General features: G+C 37.5%; 1 protein-coding gene across 8 annotated transcripts in view; it reads left to right on the forward strand.

The window, feature by feature from the left end:
* Window positions 1–303: 303 nt before the first annotated feature.
* Window positions 304–22,318, forward strand: part of LOC137299124 (la-related protein 4-like) — a 47,874-nt gene continuing 25,859 nt past the window's right edge. For 3 of the 8 annotated variants that reach the window (XM_067831640.1, XM_067831647.1, XM_067831643.1), the window contains exons 1-2: window positions 312–499; window positions 16,825–16,923. In XM_067831640.1, the coding sequence (XP_067687741.1) occupies window positions 16,867–16,923 (57 nt within the window). In that variant the 5' untranslated portion in view covers window positions 312–499; window positions 16,825–16,866. Of the gene's footprint in view, window positions 500–16,824; window positions 16,924–22,318 lie in introns of all 8 variants that reach the window. The other 5 variants (XM_067831642.1, XM_067831644.1, XM_067831641.1 and 2 more) reach the window with 4 other exon arrangements.

The raw sequence follows: 22,318 nt of genomic DNA on the forward strand, positions 1-22,318 counted from the left end.
AAAACTGTTCGCTAGAACTTAAAACGACACCAAACAATGTTCATGAATACAAAACCTCATTGCGCGGAGCGCTATCAAGCTGTAAGTGATTCGCCCTAGACCGCATCACGCGCGCCAACAGAGTGGATCCATCCGACATATGTAATTTTTCGCACTGGTTCATAAAATTGGAAAACAATATTTTTTGATAATAAAAAGTGCTCATAAGTTGAGTAAATGATTTTAGGGCCCATTTCAAATTTTGAAATAAAAGTACCCCAACTTGACTGATTAGGGGATAATCTCGGTTGCCATGTTGGATATGCGAGGCCATGTGACTGAGTCTACACATCACTCAGTGGCAGATCAAGCTGGCTCTAGCTACCCATTTAATAGCATTTCGCCATTATATATATAGTTAGCTATCGAAATTTCGATATTGTTAGATTCGCGGAAGTGTCCCAACTCAACATTTGCTGGAAAATATCTTTATTTATTCCAGGGAAGGTCACTTCAGAAGGTGAGTGAAATATGCTTGGAAGCGTGTTGAGTCTGGACGCCATGTTATATGCGGCGATACAACCGCAGTCACGTGTGCGATAAAAACTAGCACATATCGTCCGAAGTTAAACACAAATTACACAATAAACATGAAATTCCAATTGTCGTATATCATCTAGACACTGACAAAACATTGTCATACATGTATTGTAGCTACTTTTCAGTCATAGCTGACTAACATGCAGGCAGGCGTAGTCTCATCAGTATGTGGCCTAATGCAGAAAAAGTACGGTGATATTTGTCCAATATTGCAGCATTTGTGAACTTGTGAGATACGTAGGGAGTGCACAGGTGGCTATTATGAATATTGTTGATGTAATATTTACTGTTTTAGAGTTGAAGATGTGTATTTCTAGAAGATCTAGTGCGTCCTAGTGACACCCTAAATGGCTAACATGCTTTATATAGAATCCAACATGGCGGCCTCCAGTGTTTGGTGCTTGTTCATTCAAGTTATATTGTAGTTACCCAGAATTTAAAGTGAAATTGGTCAGTGGAGCTCTATGTGATGGTAGATAGGCAAGCCAAATGACATACCTGTGTAGTAGTTATGTTATGAACTGTTTTATATTCTAGACGAGCCATATATACACAAATCAACATATGCAAATCACTTCCTCAAAATCGTGATGATTGCACAAATTGAAATTTCCTCCTAAGTGTCTAATGCTGTCTGTCTCCAAGGAATTTGTTGAAAGATCAGAGCGAGCTCAATGTGAAAGAAAATGTTGGTGTATGGATATCAAGATTCGAAGGCGTCTTTGATATAATATGCAACTAATTTTGCAATTGGGACAGCAGTTGGCTTGGTTTTTTCATTACCAAGTTTAACTTGAACTAACCTTTAATGTTCAGCTTTTTTATTGTTCAGCTTTAATAAATTATTAGTGAGTTTCTGGCAATAGATGTTAATACATTTATTAAATTGGGTCCTTTTGTGTTGATCCTTCAGTTCAGACACTCTGTGTACCTGTATCCAAATTAGGGCTGGGAACGAAAACTAGTGTCTGTGTACTGAGTAGGACATAAAGTATCCAAAGGACTAACTGGAACGATGGTGAGTTTGGTGATGTATTCCTTGACAAAACTTCAGCATGACTATGGTTATAGTGCAGGCATACTTATTGATTAGAATACTAGTTATCTACGAAAGCATATTAATTTAAATGTAAGACTCAAAGGTGGAGGTATCTTCTGGCAAGTGAATGTCTGATTTCTATATGAATTCTCATTTTGTTGTTAAACAAATGTTGTTTTCCTCATGAAGTGCCTTGTATAAGGATGATTTTATATCACTACACCACAGTGGTATCTGGAATGAAGCCAGTGTGATTCTACTTGGATGCATGGATACATTGGGTACTGGGGATACAAGAATCATAGACACGTATTTCAAGCATGCGGTTTGACAGATACCCTCCAGTGGATATTCACCTTATAACAAGTGTATAGACTCACATTGAGTGAACAAATGATTGACTTAAAATGATGGTACCAGTTTTAACTCTAAAATATGTGTGTGGTTAAATGTATAAAAATGGAAGGTTGGTTTTGGAAATTGGGCGTTTCATGATTGATTAGTGGTTTGAAAAAGATTTGAAACACAAGTGAATATCTACAGGAAGTTGTTAAGGGAACTTTGGGAGTTTGGTTTAGTTTTCTTTCATAATGTAGCTGATCACTGAAAAGTGGTTATATGGATGTTGAAAAGAGTGAGTTTTATTTCATTTCAAGTTGGTAGTTAGTGTGGGGATATCTTCCATCTCCAGTATGGATTGTGATAAGGATATAACACAAATGACATGAATTAAGTCAGTCACTTTTTGTATGGTGTGTATAAATGCAGGTTTGAAAATAATGTCTACATTATCGGAAACCGTGCCCGTGAAGTTAGTGAATCTTGGGAACATGTAATTGTAGATGTGGAATTTATCATTCAATGTTTTTGCAATTTGAAAAACGTACACACGCGAAATTGTGTTTTTCATATGCTTGATATACTTGTATGTCAGTTTAGAGGCAGTGTAGGTAACTGACTGCTCCTATGAAAAACCAGTGTATAGAATAAACTCTTTGTCTTACCTTTAAGCTTGAACATGGCTCCCAGCATCATTTTAGTTCTAGATGTTAAACAAGGTATTCATGAATATTTGTTCATATTTTTTACTATGTATTTTTGAAACATACTGTATTCACCATCAAGAGTATTTGTTGCAGCTTTAATAGATGTCGGTGCCACAGTTCATTGTACAGTCTCACCCCTTAGTTATGCCCCGTTTCTTAAGTCATGGTCATGTGGTACTGGTTCAGTTCCAGTAGTGTGTAAGTAGGTCATTGCACTTCATGAGACATTAGTTTTTACGGTGACACTGTTTCATACCTGTTCGAATGATTTCACGGTTGTCAATTGACAATTGATAATGCCTGCAGGAATAACAAATTTCTGTTCAAACCCATCCCCAAATTAGCAAACTATTATGACTGTCAACATCTGTGACAGAAGGGAGGTTGTACACTTGATCAGGCGTAGTAGTCGTATCTGGTTGCTGAATATATGCTTGTCACCAAAAATCTGGTATCAGAAGTCAGCTGAGTATCACAGTTTGGTGCTTGCGAAGGGAGACAGCTGTACTGGAAGTAGGGACATGGGAACATCGCACTGATGTCACCCACCTTGATATTGCTGGAATATTGCTAAAAGTGGCGTATGACCATACTTACAATACCAGTAGTTACAACTGATTTCAGTTTCTGTATTTCATTGTGTGCAAAAAATCAGACATAAACGCATACCCTCGGAAACGCATAGTCGGTTTTTTAGAAAAAAAGAACCCTAGATATATCTTGAAGTATAATGCCTTGCTGAGCTTTTGCTGGGGTTATTTTAAACATATTTTCTAACCTTTTGTTTTGACATAATTACTGACACATTCAGTGTTTGCTTGACTTGAAAGTATATCCGACATAGTGTACCCAATATTTTTTTATAAGTAGGGGTCTTGTTGCTTACAATTGCAATGAAAAGATACTTACTATCAATCAATACTGGCAGAATCATGATCATTATTGGCACTCACTGGTTATATGAATGATCTCTAAATGTGGATTATTACTTCATCTGTTTCCAGTGAAAGGAACTTGTGATAACTTTTTCTTTAGCCATTGTCCTTGGTGTGACCTGTCATTGCAAAGGCTGTATTTATTGTGTTTTGATTTCTGCTGGTAAACTGGTGTTTGTGTGTATGTTCCCTAAAGTGGCTTTGGCTACCGTGTGGGTGAAGCCTCCATTAGTCAAGCCAAAGACTTGGGTTTGATTCCCTACAAGGGTACAATGTGTTAAGTCCATTGTTGTGTCCTCTGTCATGAAATTGCTGGAATGTTGCTGGAAGCGGTGTAAAACTAAGCTCACTAACACTTTCATCTACCTTATTAGATCCTCATGTCTTTACCATTAGTAGACCCTCAAACACATTAAACAACCTTTAAACTAAGTTTTTGGAACATGCAAGTCAAGATTTCCTTATTTGTATTATTTGCTGTATTTCCCTGTAATGAGCATGTCTTGGACTGAGACAGTGCACATTTTGGTGAGTGCTTGTATTTACCAATTATTTACTGGGACGTAACAGATTGGCCCAATGCCAGATGAATGTAGGAATGTGATGGTACAGTTATTTCTTCAAGGATGTATGTTGGTAGAGAAACACATGTATTATCAAAGATCTGTTACCACTCAATGACTAAACTGTACTTTTCAGCTGTTTTTGAATTATTGGAATAATCATATATGATCTCATGGCATCATTGAGTTGAGGAAGAGGTATACATATATACTGTCCATTTGTCATATGTTGTCATCTGATGTGAAGATAACAGTATAGAAAAATTGACTGAGCTTTCATGATGCCAATAATTTTGCTGTTAAGGCTATAAATACTTATCTGTTATCAGGATTGTTACAGAGAAACAGATGCAATATAATTTTGATTAGATTGTGCTTTAGTTACTGTTCTGAATGTCATCATTTGTTATCAGGCAGTTATAAAGATTCAAGATCTGATGCTTTCCTCGTCTCCAGAATCAGTATAGCTTGTTTGGTATAGGTGGCTTTTGAATGTAAAACATTTCAAATTGGTTGATATTGGTGACTCCACGGTTGTCACTTGGCACCCAGAAGTTTCTGTATTTGTGTAGGGGCAGTGGGGTACTTATGTGGTTAAAGTGTTCGTTCTTCACACAAAGATCCTGGTTTGATTTCCCACAAAGGTACAATGTGTGAAACCCATTTCTTGTGTTCCCGACATATTGCTGGAATATTGCTAATAGCATGGTAATATTCCAGCATTTTTGTGACATCTACCTTTCTTATGTACATTATTACTTCTATGATCTGTAACCTATTTTCATGAACCTGACATATTTGTGTCTTAGGTGTTTTTAGCAAGTCTTTGTATATGATGTTGGTATTTTACCATGACAGTGACCTCTTGTACAATGTGACCCGTGAAGGTCCCGGGGTAGAATAGGCCTTCAGCAACCCATGCTTGCCATAAAGGACGACTCAGCTTGTCGTAGATCGATGCTCATGTTGTTGATCACTGGATTGTCTGGTCCAGACTCGATTATTTACAGACCGCCGCCATATAGCTGTAATATTGCTGAGTGCGGCGTAAAACTAAACTCACTCACTCACTCTTGTACAATGTACAATATTTTGATACTGCGAATCCTCTTTGGAGCGCATTTTAAGATAAAATTGTGTATTTGCAAATAAATTCTGATATGCATTGCAATATTTTAGGCGCTTCCGTATTTGATTGAACTTACAGAGTCTGTTCTCCATCCTAAAGGCCAAAACGTAGTTATGGTTGTGATACTAGAAATGTTTAATTTAGGTTTGACTTTGAGAGTTTGCATTTTCATTAGGATAATTTGTGCATGTGTAAAGTATGTTGATTTGTCAATTTCAATGGAAAACTTCATTGTGAATTAAAAATTGTAGACTTTCACACAAAAAAAAACAGATAATCACTAAATGTCAGTATCATCATTACCCAGTATGCTGGTTCTTAGGAAAAAACATTGCAGCATGTATCTTTTGAAAAGGTATTGCGATATACTGATATACAAGTTGAACTGTGAAGTCCTGTTTGGAGATAGTGTAAGTTCTTGTTTTTGCACATATTTTGACTATTTTAAATGTCACATGCAACCCAAAAATCAAACATAATTAAAACACAATTATCACTTATTCGTGACATATAATATACATTGCTGCTTGTAAAAAAACAAATAAACAAAATTATAAACGTACAATCGCGATTCAAAAGTGCAATATTTTGTATTTGGGCTTACCTCCCTTGAGACCCATGAAGGTCCCAGGGTGGAATAGGCCTTCAGCAACCCGTGCTTGCACAAAATGTGACTATGCTTGTCGTACGAGGAGACTAACGGGTTCGATTGGTCAGACTTGTTGACTTCGTTGACACATGTCATCAGTTCCAATTGTGCAGATCGATCTTCATGTTGGTCCATGGTCCAGACTCGAATATTTACAGACCACCGGCACATAGCTGGAATATTGGTGAGTGCGGTGTAAAACTAAACTCACTCGCTCACTACTTCCCTCGAAATGAAGCCCTCGGGAGACCAAACCCAGCCATAGCAGATGAGTGTGCACTCAAGTGTAACGACGGCTGACGACTGGCTCGTTAGTTTGCAGATATGCTGAGGACTTATTGTGTGAACAGAAAGATGATCTGTATGATGGGCAGATGGGCAGGAAGTATAGCGAATCACAAGAAAGCAAGATTCTTTATGGAAACAACTTCTTTTATTGAACTTGATGGATCGTTTCACTATGGATTCATATACCATTGTCAAACGAAATCATATACACTAGAAGAAGTTAACCATAAAGAATGTATATAGAGATGTTGGGTTTTGTAAGTACATGTCCTCTGAATTTGCGTTCGATCCAATAAAAAATCATCTCAGTAGAGATGGTGAACTACTGTGTGGCTGGAAACGGTCATTCGTCCAAGTTCAAAGCAGGACTTGAAACTGACAAGAATTTGCACTAGTTTCAGTCAGATCCAGTCATACACTTGCCTAATTACATGATGTGGCAGAGACAGGACTCGGGTGCACGAGTCATAAGTCAATTTATTTTTTTAAGGCGTATAGCCTGATAGGTGTCAAGTTAAAATTGCATGTGGTCAATGATTGAAGCTGTGTATAGCATATTGTCTTTAGCAGACAGACATATAGGTGTCAATAAACCAGACATTGAGCTTTCTCTGTGACAGAGGCTGCTTACCACAATAAACAAGTTTTTTTATGTAATGAGTAGATTATTTACTTTTTGTGTACACAACCAAGATTAGACTACTGCTCACAACCTCATACTATAGGCAGGCATACTGTTTAAAGCTCCGCGAATATATTCACTGTGCATGTGTTAAGAGCGCAGCACAGCTGTTGAAACCACTTTTTGCCCCAGCGCTGGTGGAAATTTAGTGAATCATTTGAACTCCTGATTTCACAGGCTTTCTATTCATTGCAGGTTTTTTTTCAACTTTTTTGGCTGAATTGGCATTTTTGATGATTTACTGAAAGGTATCAGAATCTGCGAAGTTGTGTTTTACATTGCATGTGACCTTTAATATTCCAAACTGTTTACTCACTGTTGTCATGGTTGTAATGTGCACCGCGTGCATCACCCGGAAGCGATCGTACGCTAAATAGCATTCGCAATCATTTGGGTAAGAACCTTTTTGAGATAAATTATTCAAAAGGTATATGCGAATGTCCACTTTTGTGATTTGGTAAGCTGTGTTCTGATTAATCACTTACAAAGGTTACCTGATGCGACCTCCCATAAGTTTTTGTTAGACTAAGCAGTGGCTTGTAACGAAATGAACTGAGGCTAAATTTACTTAGACTGCCCAATATTCTGGATAATATTGCTTGCTTAACTTGTACCACACAAAGCAGTTTAGAAAAATTAAATCTTCATCATATTGGATGTGATTCCTTGAAAAGTCACACTCACCAAATAGCAGACAACAAAAGAAAATTTGGTGCAGGTCTTTAGGTATTATTTTGAAGTCGTTGTAATAGGACAGCCAGTTATTACCTTTGGCCCATTGGTATGATGATGTTGATTTGAATGCATCCTTTTATGTGGGTCACAACTGTCATAAGCATGAATGTCATGTCTTGCTAATTCATTACTGTTGCCATAATGACAGCCTAGACAGTTGACCCCCAACTAGTGGACTGAGTGAAACTGATGGCCTTTGAGCTGCTGTAGGCCTGACAACTGTCACATTGACGTGCTTATAGTGTTCATTGTATGGAGTTTGGTTGAAAATACATACTTTCACATTGTCAGGCACTGTTTTGCATTTATCATAATTAAGTGTTATTAAATGATTATTGACTCCTGTTGTTAGGTAATGGTTCATGGAGATTTGTTGGTAAATATCCTTTAAATATTGATTGAAAATTGTTTTCATAATCCTCTAACATCTTAATCAGGTGAAATGTCTTAAGGGCCTAAATGCTGGAGGGTGTATGAGCATAAAACAGCACAATAGCCACCTAATTCCTCCAGCTATGAACAGTACAGTTTTGAGGTAATCTCCCTTGACTACTGAGACCAGCTGGATTAGTTAGCTGACCAACTCTCCAGATGTCGACATGTCTCAACAGACCAGCAATGGATACAGTGGTGTTACAGCCCATGGGCAGTCACTTGCAATGGGATTGGTCAGTGGTATTATTGATGAGCTGGTGTGTTACTCAACAACTGATGCCTCATATTGGGATACCACTGGTTGCATTTGTATGATTACTTCTGGTTCCTGTAGTGTTACTGCTGCTGCCTGCTGACCACTTTGGGTCTGTATCTGAGCCTCACAAGATGGCTAAGCCAACTGACATAACAGGCTACTTTAGTCCAGATTTCAAAGATGCAAATTGCTTGCTGGTTTCAGTTTGTCTCTGATCATGAAGCTATTTTAAGGGTCAGGTAGAATTAGTAGGGATTTTAAGGGAGGATTCTTATTCACTGTTTGGTTATGTAAATGTTTCAGGTTACAGTGCACGCTACATATGTATAAAATTTCCCTTCCACATATCTGGTAGATGGAGAATATGAAGAAACCATCAGTCTGACTTCTATTCCCAAGTACGTACTGGCACCATGAATGTACATGGTTGGTGCACCTTCCAGGATCTTTTGTTACCTCATGAACATTTGCCTTCTTTTTATTTGTAGCCTTTTATGTTTTGCTTTTTGAAGCATTCCTTTACAGAGAGAGCAGATACAAATGCATATGTATATTCATTGTGGCAAACTAGGAGTGGTTCCGTTTGTGCATGGGTTCTTTCCTTTAGCATGATGTTTTGATATGCCCCTGTGTGAACCTCTGAAGACACCTACAGGGAGGTAACATTAGGTGAACTTTGTCAACCAGTCAGCCTCGAGGCTTAAGTTCTTGACACATGGGCCCTTTGTGATTGCCTTAAAACCAATATAATCAAAATCAAACCTACATTCTGAAATTGTTGTGGATAATTGGTTGTAATTCATGAGCAATGAAACATCCACACTCAGTTGGGTGCATGATTGAGAATGTGTTTGTGTTGTTATTATTTTGCTGTGGTGGCCAAAAAGGTGATGTGTGTATATTGTACTAGTGATGATGATAATTAGTGCATTAGATCATCTTGATTGTTTACAGACTACATCATAAAACAGCGATGTTAAAATATAAATTCCAGAATGATAAATGGAGTGATTGCTGACATTCACTCATACTTGTACATTTTCATAGAAAACCTAAACCTGCTGCTTACTGATTTTTCTGAATGTTCTGTTTTTAGTGTTTATTGCTTTGTAGAGTCATAATTTATATTTAGGGAAAATGTGATTTGTTATTGCCTTCAGATGTTAGCTGAGGTTATTTGAAGTTTAATTTGATATTTATTTATTAATTTACCTCATAATCATGCTGTTTGTCTGTAGCCTAGGACAAAGTCAGAACCAGGATTTTTATTGGAAAATGGCATGTGGACTTCAGCAAGAAGCCTTTTTCAAAACTGAATTCTTGCACTGATATTGCATGAGTGGGAATTTGTCTCATTATTAACCTTGTGTCAGACCAGTCCAGTTTGTCTTGCCATATTGACCCAGAAAGAAAATCTTAACCCAGGAAGGAGTTGTATGTTTGGCCTTAATTTCGTCATGTTGCTACTTGATTGTGGTCTTGTTTGCCCTGACTGTTATTAATCCCTTGATGAAAAATGTTATTATATTGAAATTGTATTGATCTTTATGCATACTAATAGAAACAGTCATTAATAAATCATGGGACTGTAAGGATGACAGTCTCCTTGTTACAGCAGCATTACAGCCTGCTGCTGAAATGTTGACTTCAACATGCCAGTGGAACTTAACCAGTAAAGGGTAGAAAAAAAGGACTGGTTGGTTGTTTATTATCTGTTTCTGAATAATTCTGCATAATTAATTAGCAGGGTAGGGACTGTTCATTTTGTCATTTCACAGTAAGGCACATTTCAATTATTTGTGGTTCATAAGCTTCAGGTTTTTCAGTTTTTCACATGATGTGACAGGTACTACAGGTTAAATCCTCATGGGTAGAGTTAAGTTTTGATTAACTAAGATATGAAAAAGATATGGACATGTATACACCTTTTCTCTGAATCTAATTTCTTCATGTTGAATATTTGAATACCTGCTGAGTGACGCAAGTCCAAAAGACTGATTCTGCAGGCTTTGTCATCCATGAAATGTTATGGTAGGAACTGGGATATCATGCTTGAACTGTATTTGAGTCTTTTCAATTTCTCTCTTCAAGGATAAATCACTCATGGGTCATGTTGGATGTTATATTCAGGATGCAGTGGTTCTCAGTCTCAGGCAAAATTAAAAGAATTAGTATTATCAATCATGCATGTTAATATATTTTTGAATTTCATTCCCATTTTTGAATTACAGTAATTATACTAGATTAGACCATGTAGTTCCCCAGTGTGCCTGAATCTAAACATGCAATGCTCAGACAAAGAAATTTGCTTAAGTCCGCTGACAGACAACCTTTGAATTCGGACCCTTGATGAATATTGGTATACTGTGAGGTGACATCAAAAAGTGTTGAGCCTCACACTAACAATGGTATTAATGCAACTATTTTTATGTTATATTTTTCTACTTAATATCTGTCAACCTCAAGTAGATTGGTTTGCTATGTTCCAGCCTCACGAACCCCAGTTTGTTTGACTTTTTATCTTGGTACCACCAAAAGACGACTACTGGGATTGGGTGGTCAGGCTCACTGACTTTGTTGACACGCCATTGGTTCCCAATTGTGCAGATGGATCCTCATGTTGTTCATCACGGGACTGTATAGTCCAGACTCCATTATTTACAGACTGCTGCCATATAGGTGGAATATTACCGGGTGCGATGTAAAACTAAACTCAATCACTTCCATGATGCCAAGTTTTCAAACTGAATAATGTTTTTCAAAGATCAAATTGGGGATGTCCTTGAAAAACAGCCACTGTGTAAATATATCAAACAATCCAAATCTTTGGCTGTTGATTGATCATGACAGGAATTCATCCAATACCATTCTGAGCATATTTTATATGATATCTGAGTACATACCATTATCCAAGATCTACCAAATGACATACTGTTTTCATTTTCTGCAATTATTTTACAAGTATTATACCCCAATGTGTTGTGATGACTCCTATCTCGTGAACCACATTACCCACATGTGTGAAAGGTTGGAAATGGCTTTGCTAATGATCCCTTCAAAATGAATAGGAAACTTTACAAACATTGGACATTGAGAGTATAATTAGCCTTATAAATATATATCATTCAAAATGTTAGTCACAAGTATGACCATGATGCATGGTTTTTTCTGCTTCCTATTGCCATCATTAAACCTGTTGTGTCATAGGTTGCACAGCTGCTGAAATCATGTTCTTTCAGTTAAGCAGTCAAAATTTGTGGTTTTTTTCTTTCTTTCTTTTTTTTCTGTTTTAATTGTTTTAGGTATATTTTTCCTGTCAAGGCAATTGAAATGTTGAAGCATTTGGGTTTTGTAATGATCCACAGGTTAAGACGTCTAGTATGAATGACTGATTTCTGTTGCTATTTCTTATGAGTACATGAATCTACCATCCTCTAAGTTAGGTTGAAACTGCAACTTTCCAAATCAGCCCGAAGACCTATTTTCCTGATCTGTGCATTCTGGAGGATTGCCTTTAGGGATTTCAATAAGGGACATGACTGTCCAATTACATCAATTATTCATTCGTCAAAATTGTTTTGGTATTCTGTTCATCTGCGAAAAATGCTTTTAATGTAATCCTTATTGATTATGATAATTAACTTTTTATCCCCACAATACGTTTTGTGGGGTGGGGGTGGGTTGGTATTAAAATGCGTTCTGTCTGCAGAACTCTAAAGCCGTTTACAATTTCTTCACCAAACTTGGCACATAGATAGATCTGGTAGTGTACTGGTGACTTTTGGTAGTTTTGGTTTTCTGAAATAAATATTTTTGGCATTTCCGTGGCAACAAGTTTGACGTACTGAAATTGGTGGTGGTGCTCTTTTCTGGAGCAGATGTCTCAAACCGTTCACTACTTCTTCACCAAGCGTGGTATATAGCTTGGTGTCCTGGTATACTGGTGCCTTTTGGTAGTTTTGGAATTCTGAATTAAATTTTCTTTGCGTTTGCATGGCAACAACATATATCATATTTGGGATTTCACTTTGCCCTCTTAGTGTTCTGGCGATTAAGTGCCAGACTCTGAGGGTGCGGGTTCGAATCACAAATGGGACTGAACCAAAAAAGTACTAGAATTTGTACTTTACTAAGAAAGTGAAATCCCATATATGACATGTTGCATTTGACCACTTTTAAAATGGCATTGTGTAATCATTGTAGGACATCACATTTTATTTGGACTGAAATTGATGGTTTTGCCCTTTCAGGAGCAGAACTTTCAAAACCATTCATTAATCTCCTTGCACTTTTCTACATGCACACTGTAACTTGGGCATAATCATAACTTACAGACATATTCATGAAGCATATTTTGCTGTTGCAGGGGATATTGATGACTTGTCTCCTTGTTTTTATTCTTTGTCTTGTCAAATTCCATGTGAAGGCCGAAAATGTTAGATGCTTCAGTTGGTTGTGCTGTGTTCCATCCATTATCTGTTCAATGAAAACAACAGAAATGCCATATTGCCTACCTTCATGCAGGCTGTCATAATGCATGCTTTGATTTAGAGGTAACATAATGCATATGGGCAGTCTTAATCCTTATTTTGATGCAAGCCATAAAGCGACCTTTATGCAGGCACTCCTATTGCCGACCTTACTGCTGACCTTGATATACATTGTCTTGCTACTGGCCTTGGTACACACCTTACCGCTGACCTTGGTACACACTGTCTTGCTGCTGACCTTGATACATGCTGTCTTGCTGCTGATCTTGATACATGCTGTCTTATTGCTGATCTTGATACATGCTGTCTTGCTGCTGGCATGTGGTACACATCTTACCGCTGACCTTGATACATGCTGTCTTGCTGCTGATCTTGATACACGCTGTCTTATTGCTGATCTTGATACACGCTGTCTTATTGCTGATCTTTATACATGCTGTCTTATTGCTGATCTTGATACATGCTGTCTTGCTGCTGGCATGTGGTACACACCTTACCGCTGACCTTGATACATGCTGTCTTGCTGCTGACCTTGATACATGCTGTCTTGCTGCTGATCTTGATACACGCTGTCTTATTGCTGATCTTTATACATGCTGTCTTATTGCTGATCTTGATACATGCTGTCTTGCTGCTGGCATGTGGTACACACCTTACCGCTGACCTTGATACACTGTCTTGCTGCTGACCTTGATACATGCTGTCTTGCTGCTGATCTTGATACATGCTGTCTTATTGCTGATCTTGATACATGCTGTCTTATTGCTGATCTTGATACATGCTGTCTTGCTGCTGGCATGTGGTACACACCTTACCGCTGACATTGATACACGCTGTCTTGCTGCTGACCTTGATACACGCTGTCTTATTGCTGATCTTGATACATGCTGTCTTATTGCTGATCTTGATACATGCTGTCTTGCTGCTGGCGTGTGGTACACACCTTACCGCTGACCTTGGTACATGCTGTCTTGCTGCTGACCTTGATACATGCTGTCTTATTGCTGATCTTGATACATGCTGTCTTATTGCTGATCTTGATACATGCTGTCTTGCTGCTGGCATGTGGTACACACCTTACCGCTGACCTTGGTACACATTGTCTTGCTGCGGACCTTGATACATGCTGTCTTATTGCTGATCTTGATACATGCTGTCTTATTGCTGATCTTGATACATGCTGTCTTGCTACTGATCTTGATACATGCTGTCTTGCTGCTGGCATGTGGTACACACCTTACCGCTGACCTTGATACATGCTGTCTTGCTGCTGACCTTGATACATGCTGTCTTGCTGCTGATCTTGATACATGCTGTCTTATTGCTGATCTTGATACATGCTGTCTTGCTGCTGGCATGTGGTACACACCTTACCGCTGACCTTGGTACACATTGTCTTACCGCTGACCTTGATACATGCTGTCTTGCTGCTGACCTTGATACATGCTGTCTTGCTGCTGATCTTGATACATGCTGTCTTATTGCTGATCTTGATACATGCTGTCTTACTGCTGGCCTGTGATACATGCTGGCTTATTGCTGGTCTGGATACATGGTGCATGCAGCGGACCTTAGTGCATGCTGTACAACCTGACAACAACTCAGGGTTGACAGTGCAAATATTTTTTAACGTCAATGCCTCATCTGTGCGTCCGTCCATAATCATTTTGTTTCTGGAGCATAACACAGAAACCGTTCAATATTTTTAGTCCAAACTCGATGGGTATGATAATCTCACCCTCTAGTTGTGCCTTTTGCTATTTACAGAGTTTTGGCATTTTTATTTTTTTTGCTTTTCCTTGGAACATTTTGGTGTTAGTCTAATGGTTGGGTGGGCTTTGTTTCTGGAGCAGAACTAAAAAAACGTTCTATATTTTTCTGCAGAACTTGGTAAATATATCCATCAGAACCTAAAGTGGTGCCTTTTGGTATGTACAGGTTTGGGGGATTTCTTATTCTCTTGGTTTCCATCGAAACGTTTCAGACTTTGTCTTAAGAGTGAGAGTTGTTTTGTTTCCGGAGCATAACTCAAAAACTTCTTCATATCTGTCACTAAAACTTGGTAGATATATGTGGCACAGCCCAAAGTGGTGCCTTTTGGTATTTACAGGTTTTTGTGATTTATTATTTTCTTGGGTTCCATGGAAACGTTTCGTCTCAAAATGGATGGGTGGGCTTCATTTCTGGGGCAGAACTGAAGAACTGTTCAATATTTTTCTGCAAAACTTGGCAGATGTTTGAGGCAGACTACAAAGTCCTGCCTTTTGCTATTTATAAAGTTTTGGCATATTTATTTTTCCTAGATTCCATGGAAACAATTTGGACAGTTTCAAAATGGACGGATGGACTTCATATCTAAAAAGACTTGAAGTAACTGTCAGATGATTAGTCCTTTCAAATATGTAGGGGCCGGGGGGATGTCATCTTCTGATAACTCTTGTTTAATTGTGTTGCAACAGGATACAATTCATTGTCGTAACAGGTAGACTTGATTATTTATTATACTTCTGATAATCGGTCACCTAGTGCTTGATAGGAAAGAAACATGTATTACAGGGAATAAGATATATTAAAACTACTGCCTTACACTTTCATGACAAATTTCATGAAAATGTTAAAAAATGTTACCTGCACTTGTGCAGCTTGGATATAGCAAAATCAATTTTCGTTGAGGAAAACAAAAAGTAAGACCGCTCGATGATAATTAGAGTTGGCACTTACTTTTCTTCAGATTAAGTTGCAGTGTTGACAGTTAAGAGGTCTGTTCTTTAAAGTATTGGAATCTAGGAGCCATGTATCTCTTACACCAGTCTTTAAACATAACTAATGAAGTTCAGTCGCTATTGGAAACCCTAATGTTGGGAAGTTAATGTCAATGTAAGTATAAAAGGATGACCCTCCCGACCATTGTCAGTTGGATGCCTTCATAAATACATGACGTGTTTAACAATTGATTTCAAATGCATCATGCATGTAAATAAAAAGAGGAAAGTTTCTCTTTGGTGGATGATACTACTCAGTGTGATACTGTCCTTACTGTGCATTGGATGATTCCAGTGTATTGCAGGACATTACTGTACACAAGGTAATACATATGACAATATACTAAAGACTTCTGAGCTCATCTTAAACAACAATCTGTGTTTAGGAGTTCATAAATAACACAATGACACTTCCGACTCATTCAGTAATACTCAACTATGTTGTGGTCATGGAAGCCTACTCTCAGTCCTTGGGAATGGCACCTTCCCTTGGGAATTAAGAGTTTACTGACGACAAAAATACTCATGCAGTCTATGCTTTTCTGATCAAACTTCACGAAATCCATGTGCAGTTTGTACACTATCATGCAGATTTAGTTTGCAAAGCATATGTACTATCAGCTGGACTTAATCAGATACATTTTACAGGCTTTTAATCAAGGTGCTGAAGTAATTTCTTGCACTTTGCATGGCAAGACACATTTTATTACAGCATAGATCTTGTTAATCAGATTGTCTTAACTGGTTACTGTTACTTGCTTGGAGTAAAAACAAATACAAAAATGTGTGAAGTGTCACTGGACAGTAATAGTAATATAGTGATAACAATTATAGTGTTTCAAGTGGCCACACACTTATGAATGCTCATTGTGCTGAAAAGTAGAGGGATTAAAAAGGGAAGGAAGGATATGTTATAAAACATGACACATAAACCCACTGAAGGGACCATGATTGAGCCACACATTATCAGCATATTTCAGCAAGGTTGAAAGCTTATTTTAGAGTTGCTGGCTTTTAAGGGCTTAAGTAATTGCACTTGGGGCAGGGGGTCAGCTTAAGAGGCAAGCCACCTTTAACTAAGGGAATGAAACACATGATACAAATCACCTGATATGCTGAGCATTAGAAAGAATACTGAATATGTATTGTGGAAAGAATGATTGTAGTAAAATCTCCATAGCTGACAATGAGGCTGCTGACATCTGTCTGTTTAAACGTTGGTATTTTTTGTTACAGGTGGAAAATAAAGAAGTGTCCGTCGAAACCTCAGCTGCCCTCATGACGTCCGACCGGGGAAACAGCGGGGGAGCTGAGTTACCACAACTGAACACACCGGTCAGTGCCCCTTTTACATGACCCTATATCTGTATTACATGACAGTGTTGCATCTCTCGTGTGACATGATTTCCTCTAAGAAGTATTATCTAGCCTCATGTAAGAATGTCGAGTTTTGATTGGTCCACGTGACCGATAAAATACCATGTACATCCATCACGATCCGCCAGCGGGAGTATACGACTTTTATACTCCCGCTCTAAAGTCATATCCTCCCGCTACGCCTCAGTGACGACGCGAGAAGTGAGAAAAGCGTGCCTTTAGTCACGTGCGGTGCACTGAGGTCAAACGATCAGCTGGTGTCAACATGGAAGCAAGTCGATTCGATGCGTGTTGTTTGGTTTTGATTTAGTGGAAACATTCAGCTAGATAACTTATATTATTGCTCCTTTTGCGCGACGCTGTTGCCCATTTCACGTGACATTATTTCTCCTTTCACGTGATACTATTTACACTTTAAGTGATTCATCAGTTATAAAGTGGATGGTCACCAAAGTGATCACGCCAGAGACATATTTGTTTGGTGCTGTAACAATGATGTTGGTAGGTAACTGTAACTGATTGCTCATCATTGCTTATGGAATTCATCAAAGTTGTAACTGTTTACAGCGTTGGTCTCTTACATTTGTCATGCCATTGCTGAGATTCTGTTAAGCAGCTTTAGAGCTTTAATCACTCACAAGTATTGTAGCCTTAAAATAAACATGCTCTTTTCCAGTTGTGATGACAGAAGTCGCCAAGTTTAAACACATACAATACATACAGCAATCCTTGTATTCAGGTACAAAAATGGGAACAGAAATGTAGTGTTACAGGACCACTTTCTCACGTATTCGAATACATCAGTGGGACCACCTGGGAAGACCAACTGTTAGCTGTCATTAGTGTAAATTTATGCATGCACCATGTATCACATGGTCCTGGTCCTTGGACATCGTCCAAGATGTCTGAACAGCTCTTTCTTCATCACACACTGCAGTGCAATACGCTGTATTCTTTCACCAGTGTACCTGTCCCAATTTACTGTCACAGGATAAGTGTTTGTTCCAACTATCAACCTGCAAAAAGCGGTAAAAGTTAAATTAACTCTCATACTTACTATATTCATGACTTTTGCTGGTCGTCATCAGATCTGTTATGGTGTTTGTCTGCCCATCTGTCGGTCACAGTGGCCTCCTGACATGCAGTGATGTAACTGAAAAATGGTGCATATTTGTCGCAGATTGGTGTAGTGTCCTTTGGCGTAGTATGAGAGTCTTTTACTAATCATCACTTGCCCATCCATCTGTATGGTTCATATGCCCACTATTGTCGCTGAAATAATTCTGATGTGACATAAAACTCAACCCATATACCTCGTGAGTGTTTTGGGAAGACATGCAAGGTCCAAATTCAGTTTATGTTGAGGACAAATTGGTCTTCAAACAGGGATATCAGCAAGAGTTATGTGTATCTCAAGTTTGCATTATCAGCTTAGGGATAAAATTAAATATGTTTAAAGTGTGTAATCAAACACTTAAAAGTGGTTCATGTGCTATGTTTGTCAAGAAGACTCGGTGTTGAATCCTGTTGATCAGATTTCTGATAGTGATCAACCTGGAATCAAGAACATTTTTCCCTATTTTTTAATTTATTGAGGACTTTGATTTTGAATCCTACAAAACAGTTATGGTTCTGAAAATATTTTGATTCTTGTGTAAAAACAAATCTAAATTTTATAACTTGTGTGTCTGCTGAAAATGGTTGATTTTAGCCGTGTACATAATGACTAAATAGTAATTGTCATCCGTTAAGCAAATGACAATTGACAAGTCAGGATATCTGGTGAACTAATATTGATAAAGATTCCAAGTTAGATTTGATTACAATTTTGAGTTGACTTGTTAATTTTTAAGCTGTCAATATCTTACTGGACATGAAATGAAGAGAAACATACTTGTCATGCTTTGTCATCTGACAGTTCTTCTGTCACATGATAACTGGATAGCTCAAGGCCAAATGCTGTATGTGTGTCATGATGGTACCTTGTGATAATTGACAAGATACTGAAGGTGCATGTACTGTTGGCTTGCAAGAGGCTGTTCCTACAACCCAGCACTGTTTAAATTTCAAGACATCTACATTATAAACATTATGTTTTTTAAACACTGTCAGTAATGTACCGATTGCCGTACATTTAAGTGTTCCAGTATTTTCTCAAAGGGAGTTAACTTATTGATTAAGACTTGCAAGACACAATAGGTCTTGACTGTTCAATCTTGGAATTCTAGACTAGTTAATTTTTATTTATTTTAATGCAAATTTACAACACTCAGAATTCAGTCCCATCCCAACCGCAAATTGAAGAGGATCAGTTGCAAATGTGGGCAGAGTTAGCTCCCTTAGACTAGGCTTGTACTGCAGGACCAGTATGAAATGTGTGTGTGTGTATGTGTTAGGTCCAATGGTCCTTAAAGTTGGAATTGCAGTATTTGAATTTTGGGATGGCTGAGTCTGTTCCATTCAGATTCATGTTTAAGACAAGAAACAATGCTCAGGATTGTATATTTTCATATTTTGATCTGATTAAATTGTGTAGGAAGCATTGATACAGCGTTACTCTTTGTCATACAATAACACCTAAAGTCCCTTCAAGTGTGGAGCCTCTGATACTCAGTTTAAAAGGATACCACAAAATGTGCAGTTTATTTGTGGTTTTTGTTTTTGTTTTTGTTTTTTGTTTTTATTAAGTGTATACCTACTTCAAACCTAAATATTAAGTGCAAAGTACAATTAGTGATATCTTGATATATCATGATGTTAATTTAGTTAAAGTTGATAGTTCAACAGTACAGGACTAAATGCTTACTGTGACAGACACACAAACGAAATATTTGGCTGCCAGTAAGGCATTTGTGATTCCTGTGAAATCTTCAAAATTAATTTATATACCCAGTGATTTTCACAACATCCAAATGTGCTTCCAACATGCATAAATGTAGAAAATGGATCCTTAAAAACAATTAACTTCCTTAGTAGGATGCAAAAGTATTCATTGTACCCACAACACATCTGTTTTGCTTCTAGGGCGATGGGGTAGCCTAGTGGTTAAAGTGTCCTCTCGTCACGCCGAAGACCCGTGTTTGATTCCCCACATGGGTACAATGTGTTAAACCCATTTTCTGGTGTCCCCCACCGTGATATTGCTGGAATATTGCTAAAAGTGGTGTAAAGCTAACCTCACTCGCTCACTGTTTGGCTTCTTTCGTGCATCATTTCATTTGTCACTTCACATTATGAATGATGTATTTCAGGCTCCAGACATACAGTTCTTCTCACTGTTAGTTCATAGGACTCTCATTGACTTGTGACGATATGCACATTAAGATATGCTACCTTCAGTTAATTATTGTAAAAAGTATATTTTGATAGTAACAGCCCTAGTTACTTGCTAATGATGCATCAACCTATCTATGGCTTGCAATTGTTGTTGATAGGTTATTAATCAATGATAAGAATGAAAGACTGTTGATGTTTGACTATCAATAGTTTAGTAATTGACTTCAATTAATAAATGTGCAATGCAATATACAGGAATTACCAGGTTTGTCCTCTGATTTTGAGTTATCTGCCTGTTACCTCTTAAACAAACTTGATTATGGTTTCAAGTATTTTTTGTTAGTTATCAATAGCAACTAGAACTACTTCAGTTTGTTTTTGGGGTTTTTTTTACATATAAACTATACATTCATTTGGTAAATGAATTCAAATGAGACAATTCCATGAAGAGAAAAAATATTGCAATAGTATTGGAATTGTTGGTCACAATAGGCTATCACTATCACAGTAATGTTGCAGTAGACTATCACTGTTGCAGTAGTTGTTTCCCCTCAGTAGTAACCTCCACAGGTAATGTAATCATCAATTTCTTGTGAAAATAGAAATTTAAGCTCAAGGTACATATCACAGTATGAAAATTATTGATATATGTATATATTGTAAGACTAAATATTTCTATTATCCATAAGTTCCGTAATGACCCTCAAAACTAATAATAAGGGTCCTCATGACGACATAATTTTTTGGTTTTTAATGTGCAATGTGTGAAATTCAAGCACATGGCAACATTTTGTGTCAGTCTAATAGCACTAATTGCTAACCAAAAATCTTCATATTTTAACTACTGTAGTAAGACAAACAAAGAGTTTTTCCTGAAATTCAATCAAGAATCATCTGTTTGAACATACTTGGCTTCTTTTTCTTTAACAATGCCTATTGGTAATCGCTGAAAAACCTGGAATTACTGGTAATTAGTTAGATATCACATGTTTCAGTTCATGAGCAGCTGATTTGGACCATCTCAAGTTAATAAAATGTTATTTCAGTCTTGGTTACAATTTGTCTGTTTCATACAGTACAGCCCTATAATTAGATACAAATATGTTCATATGACCAGTTGAAATGAAGTAATTTACAGAAATGTATTTGTAAAAATTGTCATTGCAGATCACAGTTAATATTGTCAAGAAGAAAATACAATTTTAAACATTTTGATGACTCATCACAGTTGATGTTCTGGAATCTTACATAGCATCATTCACGTTTATTATTCTCTACCTGTCGACATAAACCTATTTTGGGATGGCATATATTAAATTGTAAATTTTGTTACAATTTTGAAATTATTTTGTAGGAGAAGTGTTGGGGTAGCCTTGAAGCAATTGCTTGTGACGTCGAAGACCCAGATTTGATTTCCACATTGGTACAATGTGTGAAGCCCATTTGTGGTGGCTTCCGCTGTGACATTTGCTGGAATATTGCTATATACTGCGAAAAACTAAACCCAGTGCACTGTTCCACTGCAGTACAGAGATCAGGATCAAGAAAATGTCACGTCTCAGTGTCCTTATGCTGTCTTATCTTGTTTAGGTCATTCATATCGGTGTGTTTGCAATGTCTCCAAATAATATGTAGAGGCAAAAACATAAAAAACATCAATGCCTGCCAGCCCGTCCCTGTTTTATTTATTTATGTTTAAAGACACTTGGAACAAATCTGTTATGTAATGTATGATGTAGACCAAGTCACTTTGCTTCTGAAATGAAATTTAAATGAACATAGCTAAGGAAGGATCAAACTGACCTGGTTAAGTGGGCAGCAGTAGTGATATCTTTCTTAAGCACATAACTGAGGTGAAACCCTAATATTTTTTCCCGTTGTTGTCACATCGTCAGAGTGCCAATCCTTGTATCCTTTCAGCAATGTCTTCTTCATTTGATTAAAAAATATGTGTTCGTGAGATTTTGTACATTTAGTGTGTGATGGAATAAGAAATAGTTTTCAGTTTCTTGTAACTAATAGTAACTCCAAACAGTTGAAAAAACCAACATGGCTGTCTTCATCAGATACCTGTTTT

Source organism: Haliotis asinina, chromosome 10 (genome assembly GCF_037392515.1).
Source record: "Haliotis asinina isolate JCU_RB_2024 chromosome 10, JCU_Hal_asi_v2, whole genome shotgun sequence".
Lineage (NCBI taxonomy): Eukaryota > Metazoa > Mollusca > Gastropoda > Lepetellida > Haliotidae > Haliotis > Haliotis asinina.